The sequence below is a fragment of the Sabethes cyaneus genome, chromosome 1 (assembly GCF_943734655.1).
Source record: "Sabethes cyaneus chromosome 1, idSabCyanKW18_F2, whole genome shotgun sequence".
NCBI classification, from domain to species: Eukaryota; Metazoa; Arthropoda; class Insecta; order Diptera; family Culicidae; genus Sabethes; species Sabethes cyaneus.
In genome coordinates this window covers 84,721,442-84,735,534 of record NC_071353.1, presented here as the reverse complement: position 1 = coordinate 84,735,534, position 14,093 = coordinate 84,721,442, and the positions used below count along the sequence as shown (strand labels likewise).

The following is a 14,093-nucleotide window of genomic DNA, read 5'->3' as shown; positions in this document are numbered from 1 at the left end:
AAGTCTTGCTTTAGTGACAGCTTGCACTTAAGACTTAACACGGCATATATACATATCTCCAAGTGAAGTTCTACATGATCCACCTCATCCTTTCTTAGTTACAGAATTGCTTCAATTTGACCATGGTCTGAACTGCCGGTGGAAGCATAACTGTCCCATGTTACATTTTGTCATTTTCGACATTTTGTTGTCTAACGTTATAAATTTATATATATTTTTATAATATGAATCGAAAACATGGTGTTTATACTAGAAAAACTCGAAAAAATTCGAAGCCAATTTGTCCCACTGGAAAAATGGACGCATATTTGTCTCGCTGCATATACCTTTTCATATAAAATGGTTTCAAGTTGTATACAAAATTTAGTAAAGTTTTTCAACATTATCTCAAAGAGGGATGAATAATAACATGAAAACTAAGTAATTTTAGAAAAATTAGTTTTTCAACTTTGAATGCGATTTTCTCATTTTCGTGTTTTGTAACATGGGACAGATATGCTTCCGGCGGCAGTGAAGAGCATACCGACAAATCGGTTGACTACCGCTACAAATAGGCAATTATTGCCACCGGGAATAATACGAGCGAGTGCCAGTCCCCATTATATCGCATCTGCTCTATTTTTAGGAAGTTCAAGTAGTTTTTCGACAGTTCTGAGCGATAATATTGCTCTTGAATAATATTCCGTACAAAATATTCGAAAATTTACGCCAACAGCTACAATACTGCAAAGATGGTAGATAAAGAAGCGGCTGTGGCTTTTAATGAGCATAGGTGGTTGAACAGCGCTGGGTCTACCGTGATGACATGGGTAATTGGAGAGATGAGTAGCGTCCATCCTAGCGAGTAGTTAGTCGGTAGTAGCATAGGTGATGGACAGACATAGAATTCTCGTGATATTACTAACCCGAAAGATGCAATCAACATGTTGACTAAAAATTTCCTCTTTTCTTTTCTTTTCTTTTCTGCCTGATCTCTATCGCTTCTTCTCACGGCAACAATAATGTTGTCGTGAGGGGCGGCAAGAGATCAGCCACGGATGACTACACTGGTGACAACGATGGATGAGGACGCCGTGGTGCCGTGAATAAACATGAAGTAAGAAAGGGTCGAGCAAGACGAGGAAACAAACAAAGGAAGGAGAAAACAAGATAAGTACAAGCCATCTTATTCTATATTGACCAAGTACACAATTATAACGAGCCAAGTTCTGTCACTCTTCTTCCGCCTCATTAATCCATAATCACCAACGCATTATGGCGCTAGCGTTATCCGCAAGGATTCTTTTATCATTATCACAACCACCTTATCTCAGCCCTAGACAGACTTGGCTCTAACTGCCCCACCTCGTGCTGCAAACAGAAACAGAAACAGAAACTTATTCCGAAGTTCCAATATTAGGGTTTCCTATACAATAAAGCTATATATAAATATTCGGAATTGTATTCTCCAATAACTTCTTTGATTCTTCTGTGCATTACTTTTAATGATACAAGAATTGTCCCGTTTAGGATAATTTAGGAATTTTTCTTACATAGGGCGACCAAATTGGGAAAATTTTACTCTACTTATGTAGATAACCAAAAGTGCTTCGTGCTAAAACAAATACGTTAAATCCAATTGAAAAACTTAAGTGTAACTGCGTTTCTGCTAAATGCGAATGACGCAAAAATAGCTCTTTTTTAACAGAAGGCAATTAGTATCCCTCCTATTTTTTGATCCATCTTATTTTTTTTATCAATAATGGTTAAAATTTTTGTACACAATAAAAAAAAATTTGTACAATGCTTAGCATAAATTAAGTTTACATTATTTTAAGCATAAAATGATATACGTTATGCTAACTAATTAGGAAGACTTTTTAGTTTCAAAACTTGAGGGTGCAATGTACAAACACTATGAAGCAACTACGAAAAAGGATGAGTAATAGTTAGTTTTATCAATATAATTAAGTTTTTATTTGGACTATAAATTAAGACTACTTTCAATATCCCGTGCATATGGATTAATTATAAACGGACATACTAGTGACAACAAGCAGTTTCAATGAATATACAAAGACGTGTTCGTTAGTGGTAGGCAGTGATAGCTACCGTCAGTGATGTCTCGGAGCGCAAAACTAGGTCCATTCTAAAATCAATACTAGGTCCATTCCAGATTACAAAAGGGGGTTAACATTTTCAAGGAATTTGAAGATTTTACTGGTTTTACTGAACTTTTAAATACCTAAATTGAAATTACACATATTTAAACATCATTTTAAGAGTATTGTTTTATTTCAAACCAGAAGGGTTCCGGGTAGTAACAGTTTGAAAATACTCTATGTGTTGGCGCCATAGAACTGGCAACCAAACGTAATCCACAATTCACAGAGATTTTATCTCTCGCTTATCCCAGTGCACATCTTATCACTGTTCTTTCCACCCGCGATCGTTATCATAGATCATAGCGAAGTTATTTCGGCTACGATCGGCAATTGAATTCACCACTAAGGCTCACTATCGTTCCATATAGCAAGTAGTAGTTAGTTGCAAATAAACCACGTTCGAAACTAGACCGCTTTTTTCATACGGTCAATAGTGCAGTGAAACACTTTGAGTGTTCTTTCTTTTTGTGAACCAAGCCCTTTAGCGGTCCTCCAGGCACGATCCCGAACATTTTTTGGTCCTTCGAACCGGATCAGTGGACCGGAGGACCGTTGGAAGGCTTGGAATCCGCATGAACAGTGATAGTGACAATAGACAAAAGTGGCGTCGGTGAATTGACGCGCCACAATAGGACTAGCACAATAGATTGCCCGCCATCGCGGTCAACGGCGAAATTGGGCACGTGGCTTCATTTTTGGCTGAAATTACGAAGCATCTGTACGAACGAAGCTGTTCCTCGCGGCCACGGCTGATCTCGGCATCTGAGACGACGGAGCGACAACATTCCGGCGGAAATTCTGCTGTTGGCGAGAAGTTTTCGAGTCTGGACCAATGTTACGGGGAAGTATTTTGCATGAACGCATGTGGTGATGCATGATTAAGGTCAAATAAAAAGGAAAATGGTAGATATTTCTTTCTTTGCATGCGATTTTAAAGGAGCCCTGAGTTCGATTGACGATTGGTCTTGGTTTCTGCTGAATTTTCTCGTGATTTGTTGTTCGCTTGGTTGGTTCCCCTCGCTGTATCCAATCTTCCGATTTGGTCTGTCTCTGTCAAGCGCGGACGTTGAGGAATCGCGACGATTTTATAGTGAATTATAGTGGACTAGAAATTCTAAGTGAAAGTGTATAATAAAGATAGTAGTGGCATACATTAACATTAACTGAAATGTACAAACAGTGACTAGAAATTTTTTGGAATAATTAGTGGTTCGAGAGTGATAAAATGTCTGGTGATCTGAAGGATCTCAAGTCGCAGCTGCGGCAAATCCGAAGTACGTTTGATGGTGCAAAGCAGTTCATTCAGAAATTCAAGCGAGAGAAGCATGAAGCGCAAATAGAAACCAGGCTGGAGATGCTGGAAGCCGCAATGAAAAAACTATACACTGTCCGTAGGAAGATGGACGTTTTATTGGAAGAGGCGGATGAAAAAGAGCTTTCAGACTCGAAAGAAGCTCCGGAAAATCGGGAAGCTCGACTGACAATGCTCGCTGAAAAGCGAGAGGCTGAAAGTGCTTCTATCATACTGCAAACAGAAGACACTTATTGCGAATTAAAAGCATCATTGCAACTTCTCTTGGGTCAACCTACGAAAAACGCAGCTAATCAAGAGGCTTCAGCATCGGAGCAAGCAGTTAAAGGCGCCTTTTCAAGAGTGAAATTGCCTGAAATCAAACTGCCAACATTTGGAGGTCACATTCGTGAATGGGTGACGTTTCGTGACATGTTTTTAAGCCTCATTCACCGGAACGTGCAGCTGAATGAAATAGATAAGTTTACCTACCTTCGATCATCTCTTGTAGGTGAAGCATTGCAAGAAATCGGAACCATTGAGATCTCAGCTGCGAATTACAAAATTGCCTGGGATCTTCTGCAAAAACGCTTTGAGAATAAAAAACTCATTGTCAAGGCCCATTTGGACGCACTCTTTGCTGTAGAGCCAATGAAGAGGGAAGGTCACGATGCTTTAAACCATCTCATCAGTGAATATGATCGAAATTTGCAAATGCTCGAAAAGGTAGGCGAAGACGTTTCCAGCTGGAGTACGATTCTCGTTCACATGGTATGCTGTCGATTAGATTTAACAACGTTACGAAATTGGGAGTCTAATCACAGCTCTAAGGAGGTTCCCACTTACAAGGAACTAATAGAGTTCCTTCGCAATCATTGTGGGGTTTTGCAGTCAATTGTCCCTGCAACCGCCCAACTCGAGGCACGACGACCTAGAAACACCGTTAGTCATGTACAAACTTCTACACAATCGTCTGGTCGCTGTCCATTTTGTGGAGATGCTATGCACTCGGCTTACAGGTGTCAACGTTTTCTGAAAATGAAAGTAGCTGAGCGGTACGACAAGGTGAAGCGTTGCGGTTTATGTTTGAATTGTTTCTCATCATCCCATTTGGTTCGGTTCTGCACAAAGGGTTTCTGTCATCACTGCAAGCAGAAACATCACACACTCCTACATAGCGGAGCACGAAGCAACGAAGCAGCATCACCGTCGCGAAATGATTACATCGTCACTAACGCGCAGAACAGACCACCAACCACGAACACTTCACAGACACACTCACAGAACCAGACCACATCTAGCAACACAACAACACCCTCTACGAACTCGCTCCCAATCGCAAACACAAACATGCAATTTGAGAATCACTCACCACCCACCACACATCGTACACCAATAAACAATGCTAATGCTTTCCCCGCAAATATATACACTCCATCCCGTCAAGTTTTATTATCTACTGCCGTAGTACAAGTAGTAGATTCATACGGCAACGCTCAATTTGCAAGAGCTCTTTTGGACTCCTGTTCGGAATACTGTTTCGTAACCACGAACCTATATCAAAAGCTTAAGTTAGCAGCGACAGCCAGCTTCCTGTCAGTCGCAGGAATAGGAGGTTCCGTGGTTAATTCGACGAAGGTAGTAGAAGCTTTAATTGTCCCACGATCACCGCATATCTCGACGTACAGCGAAACCGTTAAGTTGCATGTTCTTCCGAAACTTACCTCTGTACTCCCGATGCAACCGGTCAACATTCAGACCCTGGCGATTCCGACCAACGTCACTCTCGCTGATCCTCGTTTCTATGAACCTGGTCCGATCGACATGATCATTGGGGCAGAGTGTTATTACGACTTACTGATTGATGGGAAAATCAAACTATCTCAAGATGGACCCACTTTACAGCAGACAGTATTCGGCTGGATCGTATCTGGTCGCGTTCCTGGTCATCACGTTGAAGATACAAGAACCGTCTCCCATGCTTGTGCCACTGCAGACATTCGTGATCTTCTAGCAAAATTCTGGGAATTAGAGTCATGCCATAGCAAGAGTATATATTCAGTAGAGGAATCGACATGCGAAGATCTGTTTCATCGAACAACGACACGTGATCCAGAGGGCAGATATGTGGTTACTCTTCCAAAAAAGCAGTATGTGCTGAGGCAACTAGGCGAATCCAAATCCATCGCAACGAAGCGATTCCTTGGACTGGAAAGACGATTCCAGTTAAATCCAGAACTAAAAGTGCAGTATCAGGACTTCATAGACGAATACCAACGTCTGGGACATATGAAACTTGTTCCCGAGGATGAAGAAGAACCCGTCCCGGTTTATTATTTGCCACATCACGCGGTTATCAAACCCGACAGCATAACCACCAAACTGCGGGTTGTTTTTGATGCTTCCTGCAAAACATCTACCGGTATTTCACTGAATGATGCTCTAATGATTGGGCCGGTAGTGCAGGAAGATCTCCTTTCGATCTGTATCCGCTTTCGTTTCCACCGAGTTGCAGTAGTAGCGGACATAGAAAAAATGTACCGCATGGTGAAGGTTCAGTTAGACGATCAACATTTGCAACGGATTTTGTGGCGTAGTTCCTCTGATGAACCGATTCGGAGCTACGAGCTAACTACGGTCACTTACGGGACCGCCTCTGCGCCATATTTAGCAACCAGATGTTTGAAACAGCTAGGCTCTGAGGGAGCAGCTGTATTTCCTCGAGCAGCGAAGTCTTTGAAGGAAGACTTTTATGTCGACGACATGTTGACAGGAGCAGATTGCATTGAAACAGGCAAACTTCTCATTGGAGAAATGATTCAATTGACAAACTCAGCAGGTTTCATATTGAGAAAGTGGGCCTCAAATGAACGTGAGTTACTAAATGAGCTTCCAACTCAATTACTCGATGATCGCGGAATGCTGGAATTAGATTCGTCCAGCGCACCGGTCAAGACCTTAGGACTATTGTGGGAGCCCAGGTCTGATAGTTTCACATTTCGTTCCCCCTGCTGGAACGACAAGTTACCAATCACCAAACGAGTCGTCTTAGCCGATGCTTCACGGCTGTTTGATCCTCTTGGACTCATCGGTCCTGTTGTTATACAGGCAAAGATTTTCTTGCAACAGCTTTGGAAGCAAAAGACTGATTGGGACGATATTTTAAACGAAGAGCTACAAAATACATGGCGGGAGTATCGCAGAAATCCGCTAACATACGATGAGTTGAACACAGTTATTCAGCAAGTAGCAGCTATTCTGAACTCACGTCCATTAACCCCTTTGAGCAATGACCCACACGACTATAGGCCTCTCACACCAGGACATTTCTTGGTTGGTAGACCACTAACAGCCGTTCCGGAACCCGATCTGCAGAGCATTTCGGAAAATCGGCTATCGCACTGGCAGCGAAGCCAGGCTTATGTACAGCGAATTTGGAAGAAGTGGAAAACCGACTATCTTTCAAACTTACAAGGCAGAACAAAATGGATCAAGAAGAGAGACAACATCAAAATCGATACGATGGTAGTTGTCAAAGAAGATAACCTTCCCCCACAGAAGTGGCGACTGGGTCGCATAGAAAAGGTTTTCTACGGCACAGATGGCAATATCCGTGTCGTCACAGTCCGTACCAAGGACGGTCTGTTCACCAGGGGCATAGCAAAAATATGCGTGCTTCCTATTCCAGATAACATTGAAGCAAATCAAGGAGAGAATTAATTCTTTCCCGTCGAGGTGCTGCGGCACCGCGGGGGCCTCTGAATAGAGTGCCTCCGCCGCCCAGTTAAGTATTTATTTTTCAAAGAATTTCAAAAAAGCCTAAGGAATGTTTTATCCCCCATAGTCATCAGCACGTACCCCATCGGGGTACCTCGTCGTAGTCATTCAGCCGGTCACAGATCCCACTCGTCAATCGCTTGGTTTTTGGTCATCAATATAGAATGTTGCATGTTTCCCACGGTTCAGGTGCATGGTTCTATTACTAGAACGAAAGAGCATGTTTCTAGAGCATAACATCGTAGTCTCATCACGCAATATCAATCAATTCATCGTAGCGCTGCAATCCACTTCATTCGGAAGAGAATCCCGTCGAGCAATGGACGCATTGTTCGATAACTGCATCCGCAAGGATTTGTCATCGGAAATGGTTTGGCCAACCAACACCGATACCTATCAACAGCATGATCGCAGCATAGTAGTCAGCAAAGCAGCATTTGAAGGTCACCACTTACTTTCGGTCGACAATCCTGTCGATATCATCGGTGCCATAGGCGCCCGTGGAGGCCAGGGGGCCTCCACTCCAGGCGAGTTCCTTTAAAATCCTTAATTTCATCGTAAAAAGCCCCCTATTTTTGTTTCATAGATATCACCTGCGTGCAACCGTGGAGGAGGGATCCGACCAGAATGACGACCGTGCATACTCGATGCACCCGGTACAATTCAATCATCGTAGAAACACACCAAGCAACACCCGGCGCAACATTTGCAGCAGTAATTCCACGTTAGCAGTATAAACCCGAAAATGTTCCTGATCCATAGAAATCCGAAAATGTTCCTGATCAATTCCATTCATGCAGCAGAGGCAACGCAGATTATCCAGTTTCCTGTATTCTGATGTCAGCGTCATTCAACTAGTGCAGGGATCATCCGTCTGATTTACCGAGATACACAAAAGTGAAATTCGAAAAAACAAATAATGTATATGAAAATGAAAGCTCTAAATTTGTATAATTATATTAAACTTTATAGTATGTAAACCTAAAAGGACATAGTGATGCCGACTTAGATAGCTTGAACAATAGCGATTAGAATAGATTTAGCAATTATTTGATTGGAATCGAACAGATTCCAAGGCGGGCGGCATGTTGGCGCCATAGAACTGGCAACCAAACGTAATCCACAATTCACAGAGATTTTATCTCTCGCTTATCCCAGTGCACATCTTATCACTGTTCTTTCCACCCGCGATCGTTATCATAGATCATAGCGAAGTTATTTCGGCTACGATCGGCAATTGAATTCACCACTAAGGCTCACTATCGTTCCATATAGCAAGTAGTAGTTAGTTGCAAATAAACCACGTTCGAAACTAGACCGCTTTTTTCATACGGTCAATAGTGCAGTGAAACACTTTGAGTGTTCTTTCTTTTTGTGAACCAAGCCCTTTAGCGGTCCTCCAGGCACGATCCCGAACACTATGCTGACTGCCAAAACATTGAAAAACAGCTACTTTTAAATACGCGGTTATAAAGTGGTTTTGGATATAATTTTAATTTAATTTTAGTATATTTACGTTCAGAAATGATTAAAGATAAACATAAAAGTAAAATACTGTACAAAGACTTGATAAGTATGTCCTAAAATTCTTATTTAAAAATAGGTCCATTCAAGATCAGAATTCGACTAGGTCCATTCAAAATCATTTACCCTAATAAAATTCTGTCGTTGCAAAAAGTAACGCTCAGCTGGTGCCGATATGTTTTTGTTTTAACTTGGTCAAGCGCTACCGTGTGACGCTAGGTCATGATCTATATAATATTTCTTGGTAATTGTTACAGGTAATTTTATTTACAGGGTTTTTTTTTTGCATATTTAATATGCTGTAATGTTAATTTGTACAGAGCCTTAAGTTGAAATATGCAATTTCTAACTTAGGCTTAAATTGTAAAATTAGAATTAACACAGAAAAAGCTACATGCGCAAAAGTACAGTGTGACACATATGTATTCGAACAAAAACAAAGTCATATATTTTTGTACATAAAGGGTTTATTTTTTTATAATTCGTTTATTTGATTAGGCTCGGATGCGGAAGATTAGAGGAGCCATGATTCACTTTTTTTTACAGTAATAACATATTGAACACTGTTTAAGCTATTTTGTTAGCAGGTGTGATCGTTACGCCCGATTTACTGGGGTTAGTAGGTTTGACAAGATCAAAATTGGATGGACGAGGAGTGATAGGTTTAGGGCTCCTAATTCATTCGTTTTTTTTTGTTTTCGATGATCCTGGTGCAACGGTATCGTGTGTAGTCATTGTTGTACTCCGTGCTTTCGGATCTCCAGTACATGACGTCAACAAAAGGTGGAGCGGGTAGGGTGATTTATCTATTTTGGACAAGCGTTACGTCTAATCTATTTTGGACATTTTCTATTTGATTTTGCCGTAAAAGTCCAAAATAGAGTACGCGTAACGCCTGTCCAAAATATATAAAGATTAGTCTGAGAATTAGAAAGGAGCGTTTAAATATTTGCGTCGATATGTTTCAAGAATGTATATATCAGAGTCATGTGCACGGAATGTCGGTTCGCCAGAATGTCTCGCACAGAATGAAATCTCTACTTACATTCAATCCCTTGAACCATACTTTCGTCGATACCTAACGGAATGATGGAATGTATCCATCGTCCCAACTCGTCTATGTTCCATGATGTTTGCCAACTAATCAGCGACTTCTGACGGAAGGTACTATAAAATTCGTTACAAGCAATTGGTCTATCATAAATAATGCCATCAATCGCACCCACCTTAGCTTAAGAATCAACCTTCTCATTACCCGGTATGGAGCAATGAGAAGGGACCCAGGCTAAGGTAACTGTAATGTCACATAACTCAGTTGGTATTTTATAAGTGAATCATTTCTTTATTAAACCGATAACCGAAAATACATGTGCTTGTCAACTTACCTCAGCTTGAATGACAGAAGCTCATTACTGACGAGGGGTTACACGAAGTCTTTTTTATCATATATTCTTACGTCACACCCCCACACTAAGATTTTACTATTAACACAGAGCTATTAAATTGGGAATCAAATCAAAAATCAATCTACGAAGACAGTTGTCCGTGTATGCCGATCAAACGCTGAAATCTGGAACGAGAGCAGACGTTTCGAGTTATCACTTGTTTAGTAGCCTACCGATGTGATCCCTATATTTCCATCTTCCCCTATCAAAACCTGCTAATTCTCAACCGCTATTGCTATCAACACTGTCCACACTTGCAAAACTAGCATCACTATCATCGTAAGTATCCTCTCGCTCAATTTCTACTGACCCATTGTTAGAATTACATTTCACGTCACTTTTAGTTACTTTTTCTTCTCCTAACTCCTCTCCTGATGCGTCACTATTAACTATTCGCTGGCTTTGTGTCTGCTCTTGTTCGTTGAAACCTGGTTCCCGTGGAAGCCGTTGTAAAACGCCTTGTACTGGAGCTAGCGACCTCTTGAGTCGTATCGGATGTTGATTATTATCATCGACCTTCTGTTCTTGCAACCGCTTTGGTAACCCACTGTGGTGCGCTCCAGATTGCCTTGTGTCCGGCAAGATCTGATCCAAATGTCGTTTAATGATCCGGTCATTTTTGGATAATTTTACCAAGCAATTTCGCTCACCCAGTGAACGTGTTACGGTTGCTGGCGTCCAACTTGCTTTGTTTGGATTGGTATAATCCCGTACGATTACTTGATCGCCCTCTTGAAAACCGACGTTTCGTGATCCTCCATAGTTCTTTACCTGGGATTCTTGTTGCACGGTTATTGCTTGTCTTGCTCTCTTTTCTAGTGCCGAAGACTTTTCCCAGGTGTATGGGTGCATTAAATCCAGTGATGTTCGTACTTCTTTACCAAGCATCATCTTCGCAGGAGAAAATCCTGTTACACAGTGTTCTGCTTTACGATAACCCAGAAGAAAATTAGCAACTATCTCGTGCATATTCGAACGCCCCCTGGCAAGGCACTTTAATAGCGACGCCTTGAAAGTTTTTACCGCGTTTTCTGCTTGACCATTCGTTGCCGGGCTTGTAAAAGTGAGTCGAACTGAATTACTTGCTAAGAAATTTTTGAATTTACTCGCAGTAAATTGTGTCCCGTTATTACATACAATTTCCTTCATCAGACCAAACCGAGCGATACATTCTAATATTTTCTCCAATACAAATTCGGTGTCACATTTTCGCGTAGGAAACACTTCGATCCATTTCAAAAGTGCGTCAATAACAATCAGATAACTGATACCTTGTACCGGCCCGGCAAAATCCAGATGAACTCTCTCCCACACACTTTTTGGCGGATGCCACGGTATTAATTTTGCTTTTTCCGGTGATGGTTTGGCAACTAAGCACTCGTAACAACCTTTTATGTGTTGCTCCAGGTCAGCTTCAATGCCTGGCCACCAAACGAAACTCCTCAATAGAGATTTACTCTTCACAATCCCCAAATGAGAACGATGCACCTGATCCAAAACTTTGCACCTTAATCTCTTCGGTATGACCACTCGCAATCCCCTCATTATCAGATCATCTTCTATCGACAATTCACTCGCAACTCTTCTAAACGCATCGTTTACCACAACGTCGTACTTTTTATCAGTTCTCAGGTACTCTTTGATAGCGTAAAGTTCCGGATCTTGATTTGTCTCTTCCGCACCATATCACAGTCAATCGTAGCCATGCCATCCACATTGATAAAGTTAACGTAACTATCGTCTTCCTTCCACAATACCCATGACTCATGTGGGAATCTCGAAAGAAAATCCGCTATATTTTCTCTAGAACCGACATGCTCTATCTGGTAACTGAATCCCGCAAGGAAATTAGCCCAACGTTGCATACGACTCACCGCTATCGCCGGTATTCCTTTGTAAGGATTAAACAGCGACAGTGGTTTATGGTCCGTTCGAATTACAAATGTGTTACCGATTAGATAGTGAAAGAACTTGTTTACACCGAACATTATTGCTAAGCCTTCTTTATCGATCACACTATAGTTTTTCTCTGCCACGTGCAGCACCCGGGATGCAAATGCTACTGGTCTTTCCCTACCATTGCCTTCTCTCTGGGCTAAAACAGCCGACACTCCTTCCATTGAGGCATCACATGTTAAAATCAATTTTGCGTTTGGATTAAAATGTGCCAAGGTGACGTCTTTGCACACTTCTTCTTTCGCTCTTGTGAAAGCGACTTGGCACTCCTTCGACCAAATAAATTTGGCTCCTTTTTTTAGAAGTTTGTATATAGGGCTCATAATTTCCGCTAGTTGTGCTACAAACCTTGCATAATGGTTAATCAGCCCCGCAAATGATCTTACTTCTTGAATGTTCTTTGGTTGTGGAGCTTCTCGAATAGCTTTCACTGTATCGTTCGTCTTTTTCAAACCCTCCGCACTTATTACGTGACCCAATTAGTTAACTTTATTCTTAAAAAAACTGACACTTTGGATTGGCATCGCTGCCTTCATAGCGACGTGTGCGTTTTCGCGAGTCGCCAAATTTTCAACAAAAAGTGGATTAAAATCGGTTTTGCTTTGCGTAAAAGCCGTCTTAAACTGAAATAAAAGTGGAATCGTGGTACGGAGCAATGGAGTTTGGCAGAAAAGTGGTGTTTTTTAGCTGAAATTGTGAAATTAATAGCAGGGCTTCAGTGGATTATCTGACGCTAGTACAGTTTTTTTCTGCACAAATACCTATACAGCATGTGATATAGCTAAGTGATAGAGAGTAATTCCAATTGGAAAATTGTGCGATGCTCTTTCATTCTCAGTATCAGTAGTGGTGTGAACAAGGGCTCTAATTTCGAGAACGATTGAATTAACGGCGGTGCTTCGACCTGGTGTTTTTTCTCTTTTTCTCCTGTATTTAATTTGGAATTAAGATAATGATAGTGTGTGCACGGTAAGGAGTGAATAATGCTTGGAAAAGACGGATATCGGCGGCAGTATACGAAAAAATAGAGATGGCTTCTATTAACTCCCACAAGTGACTTGAGCATAGCAAATATAGCAGTAGGGATAAGTATTGAGCTCGATGACATTTGCCTTACACACGTAACGTTGTGCTAATTGTTGATGCTGTTGCTAGATTTTGCAGGTTTTTTTTTTTTTCTTTGCTTTCCTTCGGTTATACTCTGGTAAAAAAATCCAGCCTGTTAAAAAAGATACAATTTTATATACTGACTATAACCCGTAATCATTAACAATATTGTTTTTCACTTTCATGAACATTTACATTTACGCTTGTGACTGTTCTGCTATCGATCCTTATTGATCCTGAAAATTGATCGATTTTACGACGTTTTATGGTTCAATAGCATAATTATTTTCTTTTGATTAATTTAGGTGTATATTATTCACAGCAGTTTTCCACAAATTTTCGAATATGTGGCATTTTATGGATAGTCTGGTAGTTTAGTTTGCTTAACGAGAGGATGAATTCATAAAAAGGAATAGTTTGATTGCATGCCTCGTAAAGAATGCTCTAGTTTGACATGCTCAAAGGCATTTGATATGCTGCTGACGGTCTTGAAAATCAGTTTTACTATTTTGCCTATGCAATCTTTAAATAACCGCTATTAATAACCCCAAAAATAAACAAGAAAAATTTTAACACACTAGGCGTTGACCTAGTTCGTAAGGCAGATTGGGTAATTTAATTTCGAGTATTAGCAACAGGGTCCTATACCCTTCCTAACCTTACAAATGTAGCTTTAGGCAACCATTAAACCACACGACTTTATTTTCAAGTATTATATGATTTAAACTAATTTTTTGGAAAACCAAACTAATCTATTTTCAGAGAGCGAAATAAGGCGCTATATCCTTGGCCAATTGCAGCCTGGCTTCTGGTCTAAATGCCATTAGTTCATCCCTGAGGGTCCGGAGT

The 14,093-nt window shown here is 40.9% G+C and overlaps 2 protein-coding genes across 5 annotated transcripts in view; both read left to right on the top strand.

Annotated features, from left to right (window-relative positions):
• The window catches only part of LOC128746333 (beta-1,3-galactosyltransferase 5-like), a 157,801-nt gene that overhangs the window by 19,546 nt on the left and 124,162 nt on the right, over positions 1-14,093 (top strand). The window lies entirely within an intron of this gene.
• LOC128745899 (uncharacterized) lies at positions 3,370-7,155 on the top strand. The gene has a single exon (XM_053842965.1). The coding sequence runs from the start codon at positions 3,370-3,372 to the stop codon at positions 7,153-7,155; it is 3,786 nt and encodes a 1,261-aa protein (XP_053698940.1).